Here is a 22,180-nt window from a genome sequence, read left to right on the forward strand (position 1 = left end):
TAGCAACAGTTAAGGCTGCATACTAAATGTTCTGTCTCCTTCTTGTTTGTTTGGACCTTTCATTCACTTTCAACCTCTGTAATTTGAAAACCCCTCTTATTCGAGAGTCCCATCGCCTCTCAAATAAGAGAGGGTTCACTGTACCAGCGCTAAAAAGCTATCGCGATTGCGAGGCCTCATGCGATCTCGCCAACTGATCCAATTTGTTCTACGGGTACACCAGTGTAAACTGTACTTAACACCGACTGTCAAAGTGCTGTATACAACGACAACAACAATACTGCTCTTGGTATGGGATTAGAAAATTGCTAATAATTTAAGTTTAGTGTAACATCTAAACATTCTGTAAGTCTTAAAACCTATTCTCATACCACCATAAGGCGTGTGCAAAGTTTTGTTGAAAATGGTCCAGCCGTTTCGGAGGTTGCTCGCAACAAACACCGTGACACGAGATTTTTATATATATAGATAGAAGATAGAAGATAGATTTGATTTTCCAGTCGTTTAAGCTTGATGTGTGGCACTAGGGTTATCGCTGTTAAAAGATATTCACTCGACAGTTAACCATTAGTCTGAAAATGTAATCTTAATAGCATAACAACTAGTAAATCTATCAATCCAATGAGATAACTCTTATCATTCATATCTTTTCAAAAGCATTTTTTTGTTATTTCTGTATGTCCAGCTCAACCATGCAACTGTACCGACTGTGCACTAAAACATCGCGTACCATATATCGCTACCGCAGTCCCACTGTGGCGAAACGGATCGCAAACATCGAAAGTCGTTGAAATGCGTTTGAATTGCTATTCCGTTGTACTGAGTGTGACTCGATTTGGATTAGCTGTTGTAATAAAGTATTCCATTTTTGTTTATTTAAATTTCCATACTCTTATTGAATAAAAGCCTGATTAGAGAGTAAAGCAAAATAGAAGCATTAGCCATATCAAATTATACAAAATTAACGAAATGTATAATAAAACTATTAAAAATTATGATACATTTACTTAACACAGATTAATCAATGAAACGCGTTTCAAAATTCTCTAAAAATACAGTTCATCCTTAAAACTCTCCTAGGGAAAAGTAGTTTCATAATTTTAAACATTGATTTCTCTTCTCCCGGTTTGGTCCAACATCCGCGTGGTAAATCAAACTTCAAGATATCACACGCACTAAAAAATAAACAACAACAAACATTTCAAAACAAACAGTCTCATTGTTCACCTGTGCTGCGTGGTTAGAGATCCGTCTTATCACTATCAGCCCGAATGAGTAAACGGTCATGCAAGCGCTTCAATTTAACCTTCCGCTTTGTTTCATCGTATCAGCAACATACAGGATGACACACCACCGCACCGGATGGTGGGTTATATCCGCCCGGTGCGATCGCAAATGGGTCAACCTTTCTGGTCGAATGTGGACAAAGTGTATTATTTCATTTATGACCTAAGGTGACCGGTTAAGTCGCAGGGCAGTACAATTTATGTCAGTAATATTCCATCGTGAGGTATCTTTTATGATATTAATTATTGATAATCGTTTCTTGCACCTGCCCTGATATCTGCGCATCTCACATGCAAGATGTCGTTGCTGTCAAGTCAAACAGTCTCTGGTCCCCCCAAAATAAATCTGATTACCAGCAGAGACGTTTATTACGTCAATTGTGGGCATGTGAGTGATTTTAATATCTCTACGAGGGTGTGCAGATAAAGCCGGCAAACAAGATCATATCGCTTGGAACTGGTTTAAAGCGGTCAAGATCAATATCTATCGTGTGAAACAACCCTTCAGGCTTTCAGCTATCATACGTTTACAAAAAGTGTTTTAAACGGGTTTGTTTTTACTTTTTAACATGTGTTTTATTACAAAGCAACTCATTTTGCTCATTATGCTCTTCGTCTCTTCTTCCAAAGAGCCGAAAAATAATTTGAGTTTCCTAGCAGCTAAATTCAACATTCAGTGGAGCTATTGTCCTAACAATGTACTCTACTTCGTACTTTATTTATATTACAGTTTTTCCCGTTTTAACTATCTATACGACGAGATGTCCACGCCCTAGCATCGATTGTCGGCAGGGAAAAATACATCCAGCTCGACTAGGATCATAAACGTTACGATCACGAGATACCCAACGGCCAGCACCAGTCCCACCATCTTTCGCAGCGTATACTTGGCAACGTACAGTACGGCGTAGAGCGTAAAGATAGCTCCGAACAGGGCGAGCACCGAATACTGGATACCGTACGACTGAATCGCAATGTACGCTCCCGTCGACGGACCGCCGTCGATCATTGTCCTGATAAACCAGGGCAATCCGAGTGAGAACAATATTGCGAGCGTATTTGCTCCCAGTGAGTTGGAAACACCCATTGCGCCATTACCTTGAAAGAAAGAGAAAGAGAGAAAGAAATCAAACAAAACCCATTAGTATGAGGGAAGTGTCCATGTCTGAAGGCTCAAAGACTTACCTCGCCTAATAAGCGTGATTGCAGATGCTGCTTCCGGCATACAGCCGCCAAACGCAAGGAACGTTATGCCCATCACCGTGTCCGGTATGCCGAACGTATTGCCAATGACCGAGATCATCCAAAACACCAGGTAGGCGCTCCCCCCGATCCACCCAATACAGCACACGAACGTCAGCGGGTAAAGCTTACGGAAGCGAAGCGGGTCCGGTATGGTCAGGAACACGACAAACCGGTACGGCCAGGTAAAAATCCACATAATCGTTCGCCAGCCAGCAAAAGACGCTTCTGGAAGTTGGGTCAACTCGCTCCACTTCACACTTTTCACCGACTCCACTGAACTGTTAGAGCGAGATGGATCAACCGGTTCGATCGGTGCACTCGTAGAAGACTCACTACTCGGGGGAAGCTTCTTGGCCGATTCAACATCCATCCCAACGAGGACTCCATTTATAGCGTGCCCTAAGATGGCTATGTTGTACTTCTTCGGCACCTTGTCGTCTATCGTGCCGTCCTCAGGCTCTGGCTCCAACCGTCCGCAAAGATTCCACCGGTTCTGGATGTAGTGCATGGCAATCCTTTTTAACGACTCGTTCTTAAACATCACCACAAAGTACAACACGTAAGTGATGCTGAAGAGCATCGCTTCGTACCACTCGATGCGACCGTCCCACACGCACACGACCAACAGCGTGGTGGAGATGGTGACGATAATGGAATCGCGTGTCAGTGGCCACCAATCCAGCTGCACGTGCTGTGAACATGAAGGATACATTTTATTGCAATCATTTCGGGAACTACTATTACTATCGGGCCCAACTTACCATCTTTGTGAGCAAACCAACGAGTGCGGCAACGCCCAAGGTATTAAACAGCATGGAGCCCATGATCGTGCCGACACCAATGTCCGAGTCTACTGCCAGCGTGCTGATTGTGTTGGTAAAGAACTCCGGCATTGAGGTAGCGGTCGCCATAAAGGTGGCGGCCGCCACGTCCTGCGACAGCTTTAGATCTTCGCACAAACATTCGACCGACGGTAGGAAGTACTCGCTGCAAACGTACGCCAGCAGCATGAAGAAGTAGATCGTGGCTAGAAAGTGTAGCACGATGGCACCCTGCAGTCGCTGCTCCTCGGTGAACAGGTCGGGCGGCAAGTCGTCCAGGCTGCTCGTCACGATGCATATCGACGGAGAACCGGACGCGTTCTGAGATTCATTCCCCGTGGCCGTGTCGGATGTGTTCGGGGGGTAAAAGTCGATGGTAGCCCTGACGGCAACAGACGAACCACCGCCCAACAGTACAGTAGTAACATTGGCCACAGCTCCTCCGCTGGTGTATATTCGGGGCACTGCAAAACAGAAGGGAAGAATGTAAAATTAAAACCACCTAAAATTTACATCATCGCAGACGGCGACTGACGGCGCTAGGCAAATCAATCTAGTAGCCAGCGGAAAGGCCAGTTATCGATTATAGTTCCCACTGTGGTCGTGATACACGGTATCGTCTCGCGGACTCCCGCCAGCACTTGGCGTTGTTTGGTTTGCTACACTGTGTTTACTGTATGTTCTCGTATTTGTGGACGCCATTGATCACGTTTTTCAAGCACAACGAGAGTTCCACTTTGTTTGCTTTTTTCGCGCTTTTCCTCAAGGACTTCTTAGTTTTATAACCTCCACCACCAATCTAAGAAGGCTGCCCTGCTTCTGTCACAAAACACTCGACGGCAGCAGATAGAGAGGAAGGTTAGCGAGTGTATGTGTGTGTGTGTGTAAATAAGTGAACTTGTTCCTACTTTCTAAACAGAACCTTGTTAATCAAACACCGTGCAGAAAAGGTAAGGGTTTCTTTGTGATTTTAAACTTGTGTTGTGAATTTGGTACGAGGACGGAGATGTTGTAGAATAACACAAGCTATTTCGTTTAATTGACATGTTTGCACACAGTTTACTGGAATACTTAAAAAACATATTTTCATACGAAACCTCTTCACTCACTTCGCCATTTCTTAAACTCATTTCTTAAACCTATTATTACCGAATATGGCGGCAACGTTGGGCACACCCAACAATAACACTAGCAGAAGCGTTGCACTCGCAACAATTCTACGACTGCCATTCCACAGCTGCACCATCGTTTTGTTACATTAGCATTCACAAGGAATATTTCTTAAAAAAAACACTTGTTTCAATTTAGCTTCCTTCGTTCTGGAACTATCCGTAGTTACGTTGCCCAAACAAACCACTTTCACTGCCTCCTTCGATGTGTCTGGCAGAGCGCGCTCCGAGTACCGAGTTACTCCAATTGAGTCTGAAGTGCGACTGACTGCGTCTGATTGGCGTGGTTCTAATGGGCATACCTATTTTTACTCCCAGATATTGCACCTGATATGACGGCGGGACGCCCACACAGATCCCTAGCCTTTCGTCTTCGCTGCGCTATCGGCAAACGTAATTGGTCCACCAGGGACCGCAAATTCTCCGGAACGCACGGGAACCCCGTCATTGGCGCACTGTCAGCGGCTTTCCATCAGCTGTTCCCAGCCCTCCCAGTGCCAAACGAATCGTTCTATCTTTGTTCCGGCTTCGTACGAAAACACTCTTTTACAGCAAGATGCCTCCGTGCGAGTCACATTACAACTGGCTGCTCCGCTGTATGCAGGGGTTTATCAGGGGGCAGTTAAAAGTGGTGGGAATCCGACGCTTAAGTGCGGGCAACGGTACACAGAGGCCCGGTTACGAAGGGTGCTCTAAGACGTCAGACAAATATCCGGAATGCAACAGCAGCTGACTTCGCTGTGACATGAGGCTTTAATGAGGCCACCATCAGGCAAAAAGTGCTTCCGACTTCAGGGCTGTGTCCGGTTTTGTGCCGGGAGAAAGTGTTCGGCAGGTAATCAATCCGAACACACACACCTCGTGGAGATATTGCCTAATGGTGAGAACGTGTAGGGCGCCACCTTCTCTTAATCTCTTCAACAGTTCTTAACGCAAGCTAGCCGAACAGCTAGAAAACCTTAACATTGAACCAATAAACCAACTTCACCCACAAGCCACAGAGCGTCTGAAAAGGGCCGACTAGGGTCGAGTGTGTGTGTGTTGAGGAGATTGTTTTATTGATCCCCTCACAAACGATGACACTTGAAACATCATTAAATGCCATTCGATATCAGTCATTTGTGGACGTTACTCCGCTGATGGGAGAACCATTCGCTCGAGACCCCAAAACGCAGTCTGTGCCCATCGGTACGCACAGAGCAGGAAGGAAAACATCGGGCACCGCTTACAGTATGATAAGAAAATCAAAGCGTTGATGTCATGGTCACTGTTTTCTTCCGCTCGTTTGTAGTGGCGGATATTCCGGACTCGCTAAAGAGATATGAGAGATACGCACTGAAAATCGTTTGACATCTTGATGCAACAGAAGAATCATTACTCATTCGGACCAAGATCTGTCTGCGGAGGACTGGCTGCCACGATCACGCGGAGTCAAATTAGATAGGGCGGAATATCTGGGACGCGTTGAGATTAATTGAAGGGCTCTGCAAAGCCGGCAGTGCCAATGATAACACAAGATAAGAACAAATTAAGTCTGTGCATTTTATGAAGGGAGGCGCATTTCACAGAATGTAGTCTGTATTGATGTATTAAATCATTAAGATAACCATTGTTGGTTGAGATTACAGTACAAGTTGGATTATGAAACACCCATGCATTAATGTTTGTTATTTCCAGTTTTTCCCCAGAATGGATCCTATTGGGTTGTCTGTTGTTTCAATGTCTGAATTGTGTGTGCTAATATGGTGACCTTATCTATCCGAGGTGTTCCAACGTTGAAATGTAAGGCTGTGATCACACACGATCATATTGAAAACGATAAAAGTTGTTATACGGAAGTTATTGCTTATTATAGAGACTCCCGAAGTCTCCTTAAATTATAATAATTCATTAATTGATCATTTTAAAATTTAGTGACTGATACATCCTTCTTAGTTAGTCAGTTCCTGCTTGCAGTCTCCTAGTAGACCTTATCTCAAATAATATCGCTATGCGCAAGTTAAACAAAAGACGTCCTCGGAAGAGACGAGTTCGGATGCATTGTACACTCAAACCATTTCACGCTAACCGTGTATTGGGCGCTGTTTCTAAATCGCTAAAGAGTATTTTATTTTGATTGCGAACCGTGCCAAATATTTTCAATATTCGCTACGGCGTGTTATATAAACCGTAATAGTGTTTCCAACGCACCCCTGGTAAAGTTTACGTTCACTTCCTTCCTTTGCAATAAATGCAACAAAAAAACCTAGCCGGGGCTTCCTTTTCATTGTCCGAATGCAACGCTGTTTGTCTTTGTCGCCCTCTATCACGTCCACATCCCTTTCCGGTTACGTTAATAGACGATAGTTGTAAATCAAAATTTTAGAAACCAAAAACGACACACCAACATGCCACCGTCCACCACCATCATCATCAAGCAAACAATCAAATGAAAAGTTCAAACATGCACTGAAAATCGAAAATGTAGTCACAACAAATAGACATCAACAATAGTGGATAATGTAAATCCGATCGGCAGGTCTGCCGTATCCATAAGGGTCAAACGTAAATATCACACAAATGCGCATGCAAACACAAACCAACATCACGGCCTGGGCAACGAAACAGAAGTTCCTGCTGTGTTGGGGAAAGAGGGCGATTTGTTTGCAAGATAGTGCTGTATAAGGTTTAAGCGTTCTACACTTAACTAATACTCAGCTAATCATTAGCTGTACCGTATGGCAGCACTGCTACTGTTGGGCCGGGGAGGAGGGACTGTGCCTCGGGAAACACCTTCAACATGTAGGCAAGGCAAGTAGATCGGGAATCCTAATCGTTGAAATGCGTTTGAATTGCTATTCCGTTGTACTGAGTGTGATTCGATTTGGATTAGCTGTTGTAATAAAGTATTCCATTTTTGTTTATTTAAATTTCCATACTCTTATTGAATAAAAGCCTGATTAGAGAGTAAAGCAAAATAGAAGCATTAGCCATATCAAATTATACAAAATTAACGAAATGTATAATAAAACTATTAAAAATTATGATACATTTACTTAACACAGATTAATCAATGAAACGCGTTTCAAAATTCTCTAAAAATACAGTTCATCCTTAAAACTCTCCTAGGGAAAAGTAGTTTCATAATTTTAAACATTGATTTCTCTTCTCCCGGTTTGGTCCAACATCCGCGTGGTAAATCAAACTTCAAGATATCACACGCACTAAAAAATAAACAACAACAAACATTTCAAAACAAACAGTCTCATTGTTCACCTGTGCTGCGTGGTTAGAGATCCGTCTTATCACTATCAGCCCGAATGAGTAAACGGTCATGCGAGCGCTTCAATTTAACCTTCCGCTTTGTTTCATCGTATCAGCAACATACAGGATGACACACCACCGCACCGGATGGTGGGTTATATCCGCCCGGTGCGATCGCAAATGGGTCAACCTTTCTGGTCGAATGTGGACAAAGTGTATTATTTCATTTATGACCTAAGGTGACCGGTTAAGTCGCAGGGCAGTACAATTTATGTCAGTAATATTCCATCGTGAGGTATCTTTTATGATATTAATTATTGATAATCGTTTCTTGCACCTGCCCTGATATCTGCGCATCTCACATGCAAGATGTCGTTGCTGTCAAGTCAAACAGTCTCTGGTCCCCCCAAAATAAATCTGATTACCAGCAGAGACGTTTATTACGTCAATTGTGGGCATGTGAGTGATTTTAATATCTCTACGAGGGTGTGCAGATAAAGCCGGCAAACAAGATCATATCGCTTGGAACTGGTTTAAAGCGGTCAAGATCAATATCTATCGTGTGAAACAACCCTTCAGGCTTTCAGCTATCATACGTTTACAAAAAGCGTTTTAAACGGGTTTGTTTTTACTTTTTAACATGTGTTTTATTACAAAGTGTTGTGGACGGAATCAACGTTGCGCGACATTGTGCTCTGGGCCGCTCGCTACGTGCGACGGCTTTCAGACGCTAAACTGTCAACATCCATGTGCAGCTAAAGGGGGCAGCCATCGCGATCATGCCGAGGACCGAGGTCGGGACGACGACCTCGGGGTGACCGTTCACGAACACTTCACTGCAGGCCATCAGCGTTACAGGTGCGAGAGCGAGCGTTAGGGACTAGCGGGCGTATCGGTTTTTTATGTAAGGTTTTAATGTGTTGTAAACCGTGATTGTAATATAGTGTTTTAAGTATTTTATCCTGGTGTTTGGACTTATTTATTTATGCGTTCAAGAACATAAAACAAAGCAACTCATTTTGCTCATTATGCTCTTCGTCTCTTCTTCCAAAGAGCCGAAAAATAATTTGAGTTTCCTAGCAGCTAAATTCAACATTCAGTGGAGCTATTGTCCTAACAATGTACAAACTTTCTTTGCATTCTCACTACGAACGACACCCCTAGCCACGTGCTTCAGTGTCCTATACACTCTACTTCGTACTTTATTTATATTACAGTTTTTCCCGTTTTAACTATCTATACGACGAGATGTCCACGCCCTAGCATCGATTGTCGGCAGGGAAAAATACATCCAGCTCGACTAGGATCATAAACGTTACGATCACGAGATACCCAACGGCCAGCACCAGTCCCACCATCTTTCGCAGCGTATACTTGGCAACGTACAGTACGGCGTAGAGCGTAAAGATAGCTCCGAACAGGGCGAGCACCGAATACTGGATACCGTACGACTGAATCGCAATGTACGCTCCCGTCGACGGACCGCCGTCGATCATTGTCCTGATAAACCAGGGCAATCCGAGTGAGAACAATATTGCGAGCGTATTTGCTCCCAGTGAGTTGGAAACACCCATTGCGCCATTACCTTGAAAGAAAGAGAAAGAGAGAAAGAAATCAAACAAAACCCATTAGTATGAGGGAAGTGTCCATGTCTGAAGGCTCAAAGACTTACCTCGCCTAATAAGCGTGATTGCAGATGCTGCTTCCGGCATACAGCCGCCAAACGCAAGGAACGTTATGCCCATCACCGTGTCCGGTATGCCGAACGTATTGCCAATGACCGAGATCATCCAAAACACCAGGTAGGCGCTCCCCCCGATCCACCCAATACAGCACACGAACGTCAGCGGGTAAAGCTTACGGAAGCGAAGCGGGTCCGGTATGGTCAGGAACACGACAAACCGGTACGGCCAGGTAAAAATCCACATAATCGTTCGCCAGCCAGCAAAAGACGCTTCTGGAAGTTGGGTCAACTCGCTCCACTTCACACTTTTCACCGACTCCACTGAACTGTTAGAGCGAGATGGATCAACCGGTTCGATCGGTGCACTCGTAGAAGACTCACTACTCGGGGGAAGCTTCTTGGCCGATTCAACATCCATCCCAACGAGGACTCCATTTATAGCGTGCCCTAAGATGGCTATGTTGTACTTCTTCGGCACCTTGTCGTCTATCGTGCCGTCCTCAGGCTCTGGCTCCAACCGTCCGCAAAGATTCCACCGGTTCTGGATGTAGTGCATGGCAATCCTTTTTAACGACTCGTTCTTAAACATCACCACAAAGTACAACACGTAAGTGATGCTGAAGAGCATCGCTTCGTACCACTCGATGCGACCGTCCCACACGCACACGACCAACAGCGTGGTGGAGATGGTGACGATAATGGAATCGCGTGTCAGTGGCCACCAATCCAGCTGCACGTGCTGTGAACATGAAGGATACATTTTATTGCAATCATTTCGGGAACTACTATTACTATCGGGCCCAACTTACCATCTTTGTGAGCAAACCAACGAGTGCGGCAACGCCCAAGGTATTAAACAGCATGGAGCCCATGATCGTGCCGACACCAATGTCCGAGTCTACTGCCAGCGTGCTGATTGTGTTGGTAAAGAACTCCGGCATTGAGGTAGCGGTCGCCATAAAGGTGGCGGCCGCCACGTCCTGCGACAGCTTTAGATCTTCGCACAAACATTCGACCGACGGTAGGAAGTACTCGCTGCAAACGTACGCCAGCAGCATGAAGAAGTAGATCGTGGCTAGAAAGTGTAGCACGATGGCACCCTGCAGTCGCTGCTCCTCGGTGAACAGGTCGGGCGGCAAGTCGTCCAGGCTGCTCGTCACGATGCATATCGACGGAGAACCGGACGCGTTCTGAGATTCATTCCCCGTGGCCGTGTCGGATGTGTTCGGGGGGTAAAAGTCGATGGTAGCCCTGACGGCAACAGACGAACCACCGCCCAACAGTACAGTAGTAACATTGGCCACAGCTCCTCCGCTGGTGTATATTCGGGGCACTGCAAAACAGAAGGGAAGAATGTAAAATTAAAACCACCTAAAATTTACATCATCGCAGACGGCGACTGACGGCGCTAGGCAAATCAATCTAGTAGCCAGCGGAAAGGCCAGTTATCGATTATAGTTCCCACTGTGGTCGTGATACACGGTGTCGTCTCGCGGACTCCCGCCAGCACTTGGCGTTGTTTGGTTTGCTACACTGTGTTTACTGTATGTTCTCGTATTTGTGGACGCCATTGATCACGTTTTTCAAGCACAACGAGAGTTCCACTTTGTTTGCTTTTTTCGCGCTTTTCCTCAAGGACTTCTTAGTTTTATAACCTCCACCACCAATCTAAGAAGGCTGCCCTGCTTCTGTCACAAAACACTCGACGGCAGCAGATAGAGAGGAAGGCTAGCGAGTGTATGTGTGTGTGTGTGTAAATAAGTGAACTTGTTCCTACTTTCTAACCAGAACCTTGTTAATCAAACACCGTGCAGAAAAGGTAAGGGTTTCTTTGTGATTTTAAACTTGTGTTGTGAATTTGGTACGAGGACGGAGATGTTGTAGAATAACACAAGCTATTTCGTTTAATTGACATGTTTGCACACAGTTTACTGGAATACTTAAAAAACATATTTTCATACGAAACCTCTTCACTCACTTCGCCATTTCTTAAACTCATTTCTTAAACCTATTATTACCGAATATGGCGGCAACGTTGGGCACACCCAAACAATAACACTAGCAGAAGCGTTGCACTCGCAACAATTCTACGACTGCCATTCCACAGCTGCACCATCGTTTTGTTACATTAGCATTCACAAGGAATATTTCTTAAAAAAAACACTTGTTTCAATTTAGCTTCCTTCGTTCTGGAACTATCCGTAGTTACGTTGCCCAAACAAACCACTTTCACTGCCTCCTTCGATGTGTCTGGCAGAGCGCGCTCCGAGTACCGAGTTACTCCAATTGAGTCTGAAGTGCGACTGACTGCGTCTGATTGGCGTGGTTCTAATGGGCATACCTATTTTTACTCCCAGATATTGCACCTGATATGACGGCGGGACGCCCACACAGATCCCTAGCCTTTCGTCTTCGCTGCGCTATCGGCAAACGTAATTGGTCCACCAGGGACCGCAAATTCTCCGGAACGCACGGGAACCCCGTCATTGGCGCACTGTCAGCGGCTTTCCATCAGCTGTTCCCAGCCCTCCCAGTGCCAAACGAATCGTTCTATCTTTGTTCCGGCTTCGTACGAAAACACTCTTTTACAGCAAGATGCCTCCGTGCGAGTCACATTCCAACTGGCTGCTCCGCTGTATGCAGGGGTTTATCAGGGGGCAGTTAAAAGTGGTGGGAATCCGACGCTTAAGTGCGGGCAACGGTACACAGAGGCCCGGTTACGAAGGGTGCTCTAAGACGTCAGACAAATATCCGGAATGCAACAGCAGCTGACTTCGCTGTGACATGAGGCTTTAATGAGGCCACCATCAGGCAAAAAGTGCTTCCGACTTCAGGGCTGTGTCCGGTTTTGTGCCGGGAGAAAGTGTTCGGCAGGTAATCAATCCGAACACACACACCTCGTGGAGATATTGCCTAATGGTGAGAACGTGTAGGGCGCCACCTTCTCTTAATCTCTTCAACAGTTCTTAACGCAAGCTAGCCGAACAGCTAGAAAACCTTAACATTGAACCAATAAACCAACTTCACCCACAAGCCACAGAGCGTCTGAAAAGGGCCGACTAGCGTCGAGTGTGTGTGTGTTGAGGAGATTGTTTTATTGATCCCCTCACAAACGATGACACTTGAAACATCATTAAATGCCATTCGATATCAGTCATTTGTGGACGTTACTCCGCTGATGGGAGAACCATTCGCTCGAGACCCCAAAACGCAGTCTGTGCCCATCGGTACGCACAGAGCAGGAAGGAAAACATCGGGCACCGCTTACAGTATGATAAGAAAATCAAAGCGTTGATGTCATGGTCACTGTTTTCTTCCGCTCGTTTGTAGTGGCGGATATTCCGGACTCGCTAAAGAGATATGAGAGATACGCACTGAAAATCGTTTGACATCTTGATGCAACAGAAGAATCATTACTCATTCGGACCAAGATCTGTCTGCGGAGGACTGGCTGCCACGATCACGCGGAGTCAAATTAGATAGGGCGGAATATCTGGGACGCGTTGAGATTAATTGAAGGGCTCTGCAAAGCCGGCAGTGCCAATGATAACACAAGATAAGAACAAATTAAGTCTGTGCATTTTATGAAGGGAGGCGCATTTCACAGAATGTAGTCTGTATTGATGTATTAAATCATTAAGATAACCATTGTTGGTTGAGATTACAGTACAAGTTGGATTATGAAACACCCATGCATTAATGTTTGTTATTTCCAGTTTTTCCCCAGAATGGATCCTATTGGGTTGTCTGTTGTTTCAATGTCTGAATTGTGTGTGCTAATATGGTGACCTTATCTATCCGAGGTGTTCCAACGTTGAAATGTAAGGCTGTGATCACACACGATCATATTGAAAACGATAAAAGTTGTTATACGGAAGTTATTGCTTATTATAGAGACTCCCGAAGTCTCCTTAAATTATAATAATTCATTAATTGATCATTTTAAAATTTAGTGACTGATACATCCTTCTTAGTTAGTCAGTTCCTGCTTGCAGTCTCCTAGTAGACCTTATCTCAAATAATATCGCTATGCGCAAGTTAAACAAAAGACGTCCTCGGAAGAGACGAGTTCGGATGCATTGTACACTCAAACCATTTCACGCTAACCGTGTATTGGGCGCTGTTTCTAAATCGCTAAAGAGTATTTTATTTTGATTGCGAACCGTGCCAAATATTTTCAATATTCGCTACGGCGTGTTATATAAACCGTAATAGTGTTTCCAACGCACCCCTGGTAAAGTTTACGTTCACTTCCTTCCTTTGCAATAAATGCAACAAAAAAACCTAGCCGGGGCTTCCTTTTCATTGTCCGAATGCAACGCTGTTTGTCTTTGTCGCCCTCTATCACGTCCACATCCCTTTCCGGTTACGTTAATAGACGATAGTTGTAAATCAAAATTTTAGAAACCAAAAACGACACACCAACATGCCACCGTCCACCACCATCATCATCAAGCAAACAATCAAATGAAAAGTTCAAACATGCACTGAAAATCGAAAATGTAGTCACAACAAATAGACATCAACAATAGTGGATAATGTAAATCCGATCGGCAGGTCTGCCGTATCCATAAGGGTCAAACGTAAATATCACACAAATGCGCATGCAAACACAAACCAACATCACGGCCTGGGCAACGAAACAGAAGTTCCTGCTGTGTTGGGGAAAGAGGGCGATTTGTTTGCAAGATAGTGCTGTATAAGGTTTAAGCGTTCTACACTTAACTAATACTCAGCTAATCATTAGCTGTACCGTATGGCAGCACTGCTACTGTTGGGCCGGGGAGGAGGGACTGTGCCTCGGGAAACACCTTCAACATGTAGGCAAGGCAAGTAGATCGGGAATCCTAATCAATTCGAACTAAGCAGGCGATCTTAACCACTAGTCGTCACCCAAATACTATTTTTCTTGAGCTTCTGGATACTTCCGCTTGTTTGGGGGAGGTTTTTGAGCATTTTGCTAAGGGAGCATTCCACCTGGGATGGTTACCCTGATTGAGAGTATAAGTGGCCGAGCTCTGCAAACGGGATGGGAGGTATTGGAGGGGAGTTGAAGGTTCCAATATATCTGGGATTGGCAGCTTCACTCCCGCTAACACTCCTCACCGGAGGGAATGATGATATCGAGCTCGTTCAATATCATGAACGCAACGATGATGCCGTACCCGACGAACAGCACCATACCGACGCGCTTGCGCAGCTTGTACACGGCGACGTAGATCACCACGTACAGCCAGGCAATCGCACCGAGCAGCATAATGATTGAGTACTGCAGCCCGTACGAGGAAATCACCAGGTACGCATTGGTACCGCTGCCACCATCGGCCAGCGTGCGGATGAACCAGGGCAACCCGAGCGAGAACAGGATCGCGAGCGAGTTCGCACCCATCGCGTTCGAAACGCCCATCGCGCCACTGCCGGAGCGAATGACCAGTACGGCCGAGACCGCTTCCGGCATGCAGCCACCGAACGCCAGGAACGTAAGCCCCATGACCGACTCCGGAATGTCGAACGTGTAGCCAATGATGGAGAGCAGCCAGAAGATCATGAACGCGCAGCCGGCCAGATAGATGATGCACATGATGAAGGTAAGGGGGTACCATCGACGCATTCGCGGCAGCGGCGGGATGGTGAAATTAGTGACGAACCGGAGTGGCCAGCTGTACCACCACCAGACCGCACGATACCAAGTTTCGGACGAGATCTTCCACAGCGTCATATCGTCGTACTCGCCCGGGTCCTCCACGACGTGCCGGGAGGGAACTGTAAACCAATGGCAAAAGCTGTTAGATATCAGGCCTTGGAAGTGTTTCATTTTGTGCTCCACTTACTCTGCAGTTCGCCCATCTTCATCTTCGTTTCTGCCATCTGCTCCGACAGAATGGAAGCTGTCGACGCACGGAACGCGGGCTTTTCAAGCGTTTTTCGCGCCAGATTGGGAATGGTAGCAATTTCCTGCTGTGCCTGTGCCTCCGCTGCAATCCGCTCGTCCTCCTCGATGTTGCGGATAACTCGCGCGCAAAGATTCCACTTCACCTCAATGTACTTCTTGGCAATCTTCATGAGCCGTTTGTTTTGGAACATCAGCACAAAGTAGACGAAGAACAGGATGAAGAACACCATCGCCTCGTACCAGTAGATTCGACCGTCCCACGCGAACCCGATCAGCAGGGCGACGTGGGCGGCGAACACGATCGAGTCGCGTGTAAGTGGCCACCAGTCCAGCTGGACGGGCTGTTTGGAAATGTTTGAGGAAATTCAAGAAAACTAGAATTAATAACTCGTAAACAATTATTTGTTTTGACAAGAATTCTTACCGCCTTCGTCGCCAAGCCAGCTAATCCTGCCACACCGAGTGTGTTGAACAGTAGTGAACCCATCACCGTACCGAGCCCCATATCGGAGTCTGCAATGAACGTACTGATGGTGTTGGTGAAAAACTCCGGCATCGTGGAGGCGACGGCCATGAAGGTAGCGGCTGCAACATCCTGCCAAAGATCACGAGGTAATTATCAGGTACATCAAAGCGTTCGAACCACAAAGAATCATCTGCAATAGCAGCTACACTGCGTCAGTACATGGATTGGATCTTCACTGCAGTAATCGTACCGGATCCAGTTCGTACACCGCAGTGTGATACTAACGAAATGATTGATAGGGCACGTGCTCCCCAATGCCCAGGCGGGGTATGACAAGCAGGTGTGGAACCCCGCACAAGCGAGGCTTGCATGAACTGGAACCTAGGGTCCAGTAAATCACCACCGATAAACGCGATACATACGGTTCAACGGCGATAAAGCAATACCGATTACGGGCGGTGGCAGGTGAATTGAAGTTTTTTGTAGCCGTAAGATTTATGTGGCCTTTTGTTACGGCAGCAATCGAGCTTATATTGAGATCAATTCTTAGAGGACCATACTCCATGCAACCGTGGGTTGGGATAAATCATTCTTAAAGGCGTGCGTCTCAAACGTGCCTAATGATATTTTAAATATTATTTAAAGAGAAAGGACCTTCCCCTACGACACAAACGTTACGCGCTAGGTCTTATCATTTTTATATCTATCTTATCTGTCCTTACAGTAGCGTAGCCCCAATTCCGAATGTATCAGTATAGTTAATGCTTCACTTTGCGTGTGGGTGTGTAATAAGGAGAAGAGAATTTTTTAATTTAATTTCCACTGTTTCTCTAACGCCTTCCATTACCTTGCATTACCTCCACTGTCACTCTAACTGGCGCGTCAAATTTTGTCCATTTATCATACTGCTCTGTCACATTTATCAGTACAGCGTCGTCACAGGCCGGATTTAGTTATCGGTGCTTAGACGCTTAAGCTCTCCCGTAGATATTAAACCCATTATGATGAACCTTCTGTTTTGTTGTGCGAACAGGCATGCAGACAAAATTGCGCATCCGTTTGCTTGTATTTATTTGCCTAAGCTTATGCCGATTTCGACATTTACCTGTGTCAGATTAAGATCCTCGCAGATACACTCGACCGATGGTAGGAAGTATTCGCTGCAGATGTATGCCACCATCGTGAAGAAGTAGATCGCACCGACGAAATGCAGCACGATTGCACCCTGCATCCGTTGTTCCTCTGTCGTAGGCAATGATTCCAATTTACATTTCAATCATTCTAAAGCACTTTATCAAAACACCGCTCGGCAGGGGTGCTGAACCGTTTGCACTTACGCGTAAAGATGTCATCCGGCAAATCGTCCATCGAGGAGCCTCCCGAGCAAAACATTTCAACCTTCTTGCCGTCGGGCAGCACGTCATAACTGATTCTTCGCCAGGGATACCAATGCCAGGTGAGCTTCTCCAGCTCTATTCTTTCATCCAGCGTTAAGTGTATCGGCACAGCTACGGTGCTGTTATCGGGGAGGGAGTACAAGTTCAGTTCCGTCGTTGTGTCCCCAAGAGTATCCGTTGAAAGATCTGTAAGAAAGAAGATTTATTAGTTGTTTATGATACTTTTAGGATACAATCTGTTGGAAAGATGGTAACTAGCTTGAAATTTTGTCTGTTTCTGCAAAATCTATCAAAATAAATTGCGTATTTTTTATATGCAACAAAACTGTATTTTTTATATGCAACAAACATTTTTGATGTATTTTTTTCCAACTCAACCTACGGTCGGGCCGTAATCTTAAATTAAATAACAAAGATAAACAAATTTAATCCATCCCTATACCTAGATTTTCCTTACAAAGTAGAGCTCCAACCAGCTCTTCCTACGACATAAAGCCCCAAGCTTCAAGATTGAATATTAATCATTTAATTACATTTAAATCAATCCCTTTGTTATTTAGACATGCTAATCACGCCGACAAATATTGTTTTTTTTTTTAAATTATATCCAAATCTATAGTAGAACTCATAATATATGGAAACAAATGCTTTGAAGTATTTGCGCTTTATTATATTCCCTTCGCTTAACTGTCACCACAACCATACAAATCAAACTGTATAATCAAATCAAAATTGTAACAAATGGGGTATATTTATCCTGATCAATCAGACCTAATTTAATTCTATTTGGTGATGATTTTCAACGACGCTTAGATGCCTGTATATCCCTTTGTATGGTCTTTTTGCATGATAACACCAGCAATAAGAACAAACAGTATTCGCCGTTTTAATCGTGACGATACGATACGTCTGAAATATTTTCATTTCAATTGTTTCACGCCCAATTGTTGTCCTGAAACCTGTTTGAAATGATTTCTTTGTTCAGTCCCTCGATGAGGTATTCAGACGAGGAATCAAGTATTTAATTAAATTTTCATCAGCCGATTTAATTTCATGCTAAACTATACCATTAATGCTGCGTGTTGCAATTATTAACACTTTCAAGCCTTTATCTCAGAACGTAGTATGAAAAGAATGTCTCTTCACTTACAAAACACCTGCAAAGTGAATTCTTAACTTTATTTTATCGTTATACTGCAGTAGCCTTACCTAAACGATCTGAATGAAGATTGTTATCGATCACCACCATGGACATTGCGACGGGGATTAAAAGCACGAACGTGCTAACCGTCCGCAGATGGCTTAGCGCTGGTGTCATTCTGACGGTATGCTATCAGAAGACACAACACTAAATCGATCAGTAACTATCTTTACAGCAAACACTTTGTTTCTCTTTACCAACCGTAATCGTCACACACACAGGCACAATCACATAAACAATTGCATGCACTTCAGCGTCGAGAAGCTATGGGTACATCTGTATGTAAACGGCTGTGCATCCAAACTCTCTCACGTAACAGCCTCCGGGCCACACGACAACACTTTACACCGAGCCACTGGCACCGCTGCACACATTAACGCACGTCCACCTCACGAATATTTATGGCCGTAGATACGCACTCAATTTTCTGTAAGCACCTGTTACTGAACTTGCTGTTTCCCAAACACTACCTTACTATCACTTAAACTTTAGTGACACGCAAACAATATACATTTGTATCTAATTTTAACGATGAAAAAATAAAACAACAAACAGACACACAGGAATATTGATTTTTTCACTTCTTTACCTTCACGCAGGATTCTTCAACCATATGACAAGTTTCCAGCAGAGCGGACAGAGTAGCGGCTGCCTTATTGACCAGTTGTAGCAACTCGTCCGCCTGGGTCGCTGCTCAATGCGTTTCTGACCAGTGCCCGAAAGGCGATGGTAGATTTTTGGCTTTACCGTCCTGCACACCTACGGATACATCATATCAGATTTGATGGTGTTTAGGTGTTTATGAGTGTGCGTGTGTGTCTTTATCAAACGCACTGAAGTCCGGTTTTGATTTCAGGCATCCTATGTCCCCGTAGCTCCCGTAACACATCACGGTTACGCTGTACTACAACGGTCGCGTGCAGGGTAGTTCACGATAAGGTTCGTCCATCTACTAGATACCGATCGAGATTGGCATGTCCACTAATCCATTCATGGATTAGAACTGTGTGTGTGTGTTTTCAAGCGACTTGTAAGATTGTAATTGATTTTGAATTTAATCGTCACTGCATGAGCTCTTCTGATTGCCAGCCTACGCACGTCAAATGCGACAGCGATAGACAATGGTGAGCAGTGTGATAAGCTACAGCAGTAATCAATGCAGTACAGAGCACATTGCAACACATGCAAAGATATCACGGGTCGCCAAATACATAGTACAGTACAATGTAACCTCTATCTGTTATCCTACGTTGCGCTTAGTTGCCTTAAGTACAAAGATTTGCATCTAGATCCTAAATGAAGGAATCAAGTTGTGTCCGGTAATTTTCAGTTTCAGGCCATCACCACCCATGTCATAAATCGATTAAACCCATTGAGTTCTCACCGCTCGTTACTCATGCAGTTCAATTTTCGACCCCTGCTGAAACTCCCAGCGGACGACAGGTTTATTTTACAGATTTATGGCCCTGCTTGGGCACTGGCCATAAAAATCACGCTTCTTTAAAATGCTGATAGGACCGTCAAATTTTGGTTTGGCTACCGTATAAGATATGTGATGTATCTTGTTTGTTATGCTGCTCGTGCTGCTGATTATGAAAGGGAGAAATAGATTAAACATACCTCAAAATGGTTTTTATGAGAATGAAAAAAAATGTTTTCCCTCGGTATTAGTTAAGTTTTTCTATTTTAATATGTATTTGTAACAAATCTTACAACATGTTTCGCAATGTGCTACGATCGCACACTTAGGCTTCTGTGCTCATCATCATCAAATCGGCGCGGCATGCTTTTGTTCCTATGACGCACTTGTTAAATGTTTGTTTGTTTTTATTTTATTCCCTACTACTAAGGGATACTTACCTCCCTGTTTTCACCATTATCGCCCCAACTTCGTGTGATACCTTGGGGGAGGGGACCTTACCTTAGTCATCCAAAGCCTGTTCCTTGTGCCTGTGCAGAAAGAGTTTCGCATCCTTATCTTATGTTTGAATTAAACTGTCCCCTGTCGGTGCCACGAGTAAGACTAGAAGTAATAAAAAAAAGATTAAAAATACCAATATCCGATTGGAAAATAATTGGTTTATCTATCGCTTATGCGGAAACGTAGCAGTAACGAATCGTACCTGGCCAGCTGGCGGGCTGATTGAACACGATTCTGTGCATGCCAGGCATCATCCAATTCACTCATCAATTTAAGATCCTGCGTCATACGGTGTAGGACGACGTTAGACACAAGCTATGACGCAAAATATTAAACTCTTTCGGATGTGGTAAATGAATCTTGTTTGTTAATACCTGTAAACCTGTCATTTTAACATTCTTATCCAGGAACAAAGCCCTTCACTCAAATGTTTGAAGAGATATTGAGTAAATCATTTACATTTTGTCTGTTCCCTTGATTGCTGTCTTATTTATGCTTAATTTTGCCGTTTATTCTTTAGTATTCGTTTTATTCTGTTTGCCTAGTTTTCTGCAATAACAGTCTTTGGTCTCTGGTTTACAGTTGAATTTGTTATTTGTTATTTGTTTATTTATAATTTAATGGACCGCTTGGCTCTCTCGAAGCATTTAATACTATACATATTCACAAAATAGATGTATGCGTTCACGTTGAGTCATTGGGCAATAAAATTAGGAAGTAGAAGGACACACGGCACGGATATTATTTAGTAGCCCGGCGCGCGACATGTCTGGTTGATGACGATCACAGATGACGTTGAACTCAAGGAACATACGAAGAAACGGATTAGAGGAACCGAAGCGTGCGCGACGCTCTTCCACTTCAAGTTGTGTTCTAGCTCAGAGCGATCTCGGCGGGATATAAATGTTAAGCTTGGATAAAAGCGCCGGATAAAAGAGTCGACCCAATTCTCTAGGAGTCCCGCAACAAACAGTCTCTGGCCGTTGCAGTGTCGCTGGTTCAGCGATTCGAGGCCTAAAAGCGCACAGCGACCGGCATAATCTACCTGAACACTCCAGAAGCGTAAGGCAAACCGCGTGAACTTGCGCTAGATTGACTCCAAACGGGCCAAGGGGCGTGTAGCTGATGGTCACCATACTACCGAAGCGTATTTCAGCACTGACCGCTCCAAACTGCAGTACAGCTTTTTGATGCAGATCGGGTCAGTGATGTCACGTGCAATTTGTTTTAGTAAGCCGATCAATTGGTTTCTCTTAGCGACAACGTGCTCTAGCTGGTCGTGGAAGCTCAACTTTTCGTCAAGGAGCACTCCAAGATTCCTGACACAACTTTTCCGCTCAATGGTAGATCCATTTAACGCGTAGTCGTAGACTAACCCGGCGCTCTAGCACCAATCGAACACGACATCGAACATGAAAAATGTATGGGATTTGACATGTTTGTCTTGTTTGTTTGTTTGTGTCTGACAGTGCACCTCCATATGATTATATGGGTTTGTTCGAGTCGGATGTCGTGTTCGATTGGTGCCAGAGCGCAGCCTAAAGGGAACCGCTTTTTCGCAAATGTAATGACAACACACTTCTCGACGCACAATTCAAGACCATTCAAAGAGCACTAGGACTGAAAAGCACTTAGAGTGGCTTGAAGGCGGAGTTGGTATAACTGGTCGCGAATTGGCAGGAACAGCTTCGCATTGTCCGCGTATCGTTGGTGGCTCAGGAGGGATCAACCGAGTTACATCATTCAAAAAAAAATAACGAACAGCACCGGCCCGATGTTACTCCCTTGCTTCACCCCCGAAGAAGCAGCAATACGGTGCGATATATGGGGTCCCATTTCCCATGGGGACTCAAA

At 44.7% G+C, this 22,180-nt stretch overlaps 3 protein-coding genes and 2 long non-coding RNA genes across 6 annotated transcripts; 2 read left to right on the forward strand and 3 right to left on the reverse strand.

Moving 5' to 3' along the window:
• Positions 1-1,830: 1,830 nt before the first annotated feature.
• Positions 1,831-4,841, reverse strand: LOC121600671 (sodium/potassium/calcium exchanger 4-like). The gene is made up of 4 exons (XM_041929503.1): positions 4,502-4,841; positions 3,293-3,816; positions 2,472-3,222; positions 1,831-2,384 (listed from the first exon to the last, which is right to left on the reverse strand). The coding sequence occupies exons 1-4, from the start codon at positions 4,596-4,598 to the stop codon at positions 2,059-2,061; spliced, it is 1,698 nt and encodes a 565-aa protein (XP_041785437.1). The 5' UTR covers positions 4,599-4,841; the 3' UTR covers positions 1,831-2,058.
• Positions 3,806-6,950, forward strand: LOC121600673. The gene is made up of 2 exons (XR_006005861.1): positions 3,806-4,302; positions 4,840-6,950. It is a non-coding gene; the product is annotated as an uncharacterized LOC121600673 (long non-coding RNA).
• A 1,818-nt stretch (positions 6,951-8,768) lies between these two features.
• LOC121600670 (sodium/potassium/calcium exchanger 4-like) lies at positions 8,769-12,042 on the reverse strand. The gene is made up of 4 exons (XM_041929502.1): positions 11,815-12,042; positions 10,258-10,781; positions 9,437-10,187; positions 8,769-9,349 (listed from the first exon to the last, which is right to left on the reverse strand). The coding sequence occupies exons 1-4, from the start codon at positions 11,933-11,935 to the stop codon at positions 9,024-9,026; spliced, it is 1,722 nt and encodes a 573-aa protein (XP_041785436.1). The 5' UTR covers positions 11,936-12,042; the 3' UTR covers positions 8,769-9,023.
• LOC121600674 lies at positions 10,771-13,916 on the forward strand. The gene is made up of 2 exons (XR_006005862.1): positions 10,771-11,267; positions 11,806-13,916. It is a non-coding gene; the product is annotated as an uncharacterized LOC121600674 (long non-coding RNA).
• Positions 13,560-19,139, reverse strand: LOC121600668 (sodium/potassium/calcium exchanger 3-like). Of its 2 annotated transcripts, XM_041929501.1 has the most exons (7): positions 18,607-19,139; positions 18,414-18,534; positions 17,145-17,390; positions 16,913-17,049; positions 15,766-15,936; positions 15,280-15,682; positions 13,560-15,211 (listed from the first exon to the last, which is right to left on the reverse strand). In XM_041929501.1, exons 2-7 carry the CDS (start codon positions 18,520-18,522, stop codon positions 14,541-14,543), a joined length of 1,737 nt encoding a protein of 578 aa, XP_041785435.1. In that variant the 5' UTR covers positions 18,523-18,534; positions 18,607-19,139; the 3' UTR covers positions 13,560-14,540. The 2 variants fall into 2 exon arrangements, with proteins under 2 accessions (XP_041785435.1, XP_041785434.1); XM_041929500.1 differs by having other exon boundaries at positions 18,414-19,138.
• Positions 19,140-22,180: the final 3,041 nt, after the last annotated feature.

The sequence above is a fragment of the Anopheles merus genome, chromosome 3L (genome assembly GCF_017562075.2).
Source record: "Anopheles merus strain MAF chromosome 3L, AmerM5.1, whole genome shotgun sequence".
Classification (NCBI taxonomy): domain Eukaryota; kingdom Metazoa; phylum Arthropoda; class Insecta; order Diptera; family Culicidae; genus Anopheles; species Anopheles merus.